This window comes from Brienomyrus brachyistius, unplaced genomic scaffold, assembly GCF_023856365.1.
Source record: "Brienomyrus brachyistius isolate T26 unplaced genomic scaffold, BBRACH_0.4 scaffold63, whole genome shotgun sequence".
NCBI classification, from domain to species: domain Eukaryota; kingdom Metazoa; phylum Chordata; class Actinopteri; order Osteoglossiformes; family Mormyridae; genus Brienomyrus; species Brienomyrus brachyistius.
This window is the reverse complement of record NW_026042338.1, coordinates 975301-978872: the sequence shown is the minus strand read 5'-3', so window position 1 is coordinate 978872 and position 3572 is coordinate 975301. Positions and strand designations below refer to the sequence as shown.

The following is a 3572-nucleotide window of genomic DNA, read 5'->3' as shown; positions in this document are numbered from 1 at the left end:
CGCAGGGCGGCGTAAGGAGCGCCATGATTACCGGGTGAAGGCTGCACCGTTACAGGAGAACCAGTTAGTGTATGTACGTGATCTTGGAGTCCGGGGCCGACATAAAATCCAAGACCTCTGGAGTTCAGTGGTGCATAAGGTATTGAAAACCCCTAGGTTGGGGGGGTGTGGTTTATACTGGTTTACACACGTGTGTGATGTATAACCTTGTTCATGTCAGGTTTTGGGCTGGTTGCGAGCGCGATCGCACGGGCAGGAAGCAGGCAGGCAGAACACGGGGAAACTGGGATTTATTAGCACTAAAACGGGATGAAGCACGAACATCGACTAACTAACATCAATGACGGACCAGGAACGAAAGCAAGACATGGACTATAATAATCGAAAATAATCGGACACAGCTGGGTACAAGGGGGAAGCACACGTGGATAATCAGGGGGGCGTGGCACACATGAGGATCGTACGAGCTGGGCGTGACAGTTCGACATACTGATCGCTATGTATCGCGATACAACAGTTTGAAATGTTACCAAAGCGTCATTTTATAATTCCCATATTAAACAAGTTACCGTGCATAGTGCTTTGGGGAGAGACAGACTCCAAGAGTGCAGTTCATTTCACGTGTCTTTAAGTCATTGTCTGATATTATCCAGAGCTGAATGTGTGATTCATGCTTACTACTATATTCTTGCTTTGCAGTTCTTACACAATTTTTTTTCTTATTTACTTCTATTAGTAAATAAAAAAACTTATAAAACTGTCATTATTATATAAGAACTATACGTATTATGATGTTATTATTTAGTTATGTTGTTGCTTGGTTACATTTGATGCCTCCGCACGTGGGAAGCTACCGGTTTGAAAGACGCGGCTTCACTTGCTTTTCTGCACCAAGATGGCAAGGTACGTTGCATTTCTGCTCCCATTTTATCGTATAACTTATCTTATTATTTAGTATCTGTCTTTGTATGTACAGTGGTACCTCGACCCACGAACAGTCCTGATCACGAATAAATCGGGTTACGAACCAGATGTTCCAAAATGTTTTGTACCGGTTGTCGAACCGTGTTTCGGGCCGCGAACCCATAAACGTCCCGAAAAGGGTCCAATGAAAGCTCCCCAAAGAACCACCTGAAACGCGAAGAAATGTCCAGTATAATAATAATAAAAAAAAAATCATATTTTCGAAATTACTGCATTTGACTGTTACTCAGTCTTTTAATGTTGATTGTTTAGTTTTTTGGGGGGATGTTTTGTGGTTCTTTTCCGTGTTTTGGCGTCTTTCGAGCGACCAGCGTATGCTCAGTTTTAATGTTTTATTTAATTTAGCATTTGTTAGCATGTAAATGTAAATGTATGCTCTCAGTTATATGTGCACAGTCTGTCATAATTTGATTGTACGGTAGGGGGTGTTGAGTTGTACTGCGCGTGCTCGAAGTGTATATATGTATGTATAGAGTGACCTAAAGAGAAAGACGGCGATATGTCCTAGTTCATGGTGAATAACGTGTTGTGTGAACTTATTTTTCCATTTATAAATCCTCTATTATTGTTAGTCTTCTCCCGATTTTCTTACCGCTGCACCGACAGTTTGACGTGCCAACAGCATTATTTGTTACAAGTAAGGTTATTTTAATTTAAGTCTATATTCTTGGTCGCGTTCTCCCCATGTCGTCGTGGGGTTTCCTCCGGGTACTTGCTAAATTGCCCCTAGGAGTGCATGTGTGAGTGAATGGTGTGTGAGTGTGCCCTGCAATGGGCTGGCCCCCCCATCCTCGATTTTTCCCTGCCTCGTGCCCATTGCTTCCGGGATAGGCAACCCAGTAGGATAAGCGGTTTGGAAAATGGATGGATGGATTCTTGGTCACAGAAAAATATAAAAAATTTAAGAAAATGCAGCGTTTCTGAGGTTTAAACATATTGAACATAATACATATTTACATTATTTGAAATGGGAGAAATTGATTGAGGTCACGCACTTTTCAGGTCAGGAACTAAGTTCGTGAGCCGAGGTATGACTGTATATTGAAATATGTTTGTGTAAAATTCAGTATATTGTTTGGATTATATTAAAATTTTATGTGCAGGTTAGTTAGTGTCATATGCAGGGTTGCCAACCCTCACTCAAGATGTCTTGTAGTCAGTCTGTTTTGTTCCATTATAAACCTAAAATTAGCTCCGTCAAAAGTGTTGGGGTAGTCTGCAAACCCTTCAGACTATTAACAAGGTAGTAAGACTGTTACACATATGGAGATGAATGTGCAGACTTGTCTGGAATTGAGAATCTCACGCCAGCCAGCTGACCAAAGATAGCAGCTCTGCCTGTGCAGTAATGCGGTTGTTGATTGGGAAGGTGTGGGTCAGTGCAGAAGTGTAGTCCACATGTCAGGAGTGACTGACAGCTCCATTGCATTGCCTGTATGTTGTTTTTCCTCATTCAGAATCAGACGATTTGAGAAAGCTGTTTGCTGGAGCGACGACAGATACTGGGCAACTTGGGACAAGTGGGGAGAGGTGATTGACTGGGGAGATGAGAAAGAGCTGTGCTCCCCAGCAGAATCACCTTCTGACCAGGCTGACAGTTCCACTGAGTCACATTCCCGAAGGCGAATTGCCAAGGCAGTTAGCTGGACGGATGATGCTTATTGGGCAGCCTGGGACAAGTGGGAAGAGATCATCTGCTGGGGTGATGAAGAGGAGTGCTCCCAAGTAACTCCACCCACTAGCCAGCTTGGGAGGGATAAGGGGATAGATGTACATGGGTTGGAGGCTTTTGTGATAAATAACAGGACAATCTCCATAAAGCCTGTAGACAACCATCAAGACAGTCTGAAGATAGGAGCTGTGCTGGTAGACCTCTGCCAGTTTGATCTCGAATATTTAGATCAAAGTAAATTTAATTGTGAAATTGTGCAAGTACAAATTGGAGAAGTTGAAGTGGAGGAGACTAGAGAAAAGGCTTTTGAAAAAGCATTTGAATTGGAAATTGTGGATGTGGCAGTAGAAGTTATAAACGGTGAAATCCAGCTGAATGCTATAAATTTGGATATTGTTGAAACTAAGGTGGACAAATTATTATTGGAAGAACTGATCATTGGCGATTTAGAAGCAGGCAATGTGAAGGTGTCAGTGTCAAATGGCAATGTGGTGAAGGTACCCTTAATATGGTACCCTTCACCACAGAGGAACAGAAGAACCAGGCAATACTCTCTGGTGGTTGACTCGTGGCAACTGGACTTGTCTCTGAAAGTTAGAAACGTTTCGCTGCTCATCCAAGCAGCTTCTTCAGACTGAGGGAGGTAGTAAGTGTCCACATATTTATCCTCCTGGGTAAGTAGTCTAAGGGGGCTCGTTGAGTGAAACAAAGTGGGGGGGGGGAGTTGCGGGTAGATGTAACCAGTCCCTCCTACTCCAATAGAGTGGGTCGTTAAGGGTGGTCCACCTGGTGGAGGTGTGAATTGGGTCTGTTTTTTTCCTGGGAATAATTTTTGTTTTGGCAAATGATGAGAGGGCCGCAGGTTAAATTGGAGACAGGTTGTGCTTAATGCCTCTACCTCTGTTGAGTGAGGGGT

The 3572-nt window shown here is 43.2% G+C and overlaps 1 protein-coding gene across 1 annotated transcript; it reads left to right on the top strand.

The window, feature by feature from the left end:
• Positions 1–793: 793 nt before the first annotated feature.
• LOC125725258 (uncharacterized) lies at positions 794–3221 on the top strand. The gene is made up of 3 exons (XM_049002027.1): positions 794–903; positions 2442–3016; positions 3184–3221. Exons 1-3 carry the CDS (start codon positions 896–898, stop codon positions 3219–3221), a joined length of 621 nt encoding a protein of 206 aa, XP_048857984.1. The 5' UTR covers positions 794–895.
• Positions 3222–3572: the final 351 nt, after the last annotated feature.

Excerpts from the sequence above, each read along its gene's own strand:
- LOC125725258 (XM_049002027.1), top strand. Across the intron at positions 3,017-3,183 it reads GGCAGTAGAAGTTATAAACG|AGGAACAGAAGAACCAGGCA; the intron begins GTGAAATCCAGC and ends CCTTCACCACAG.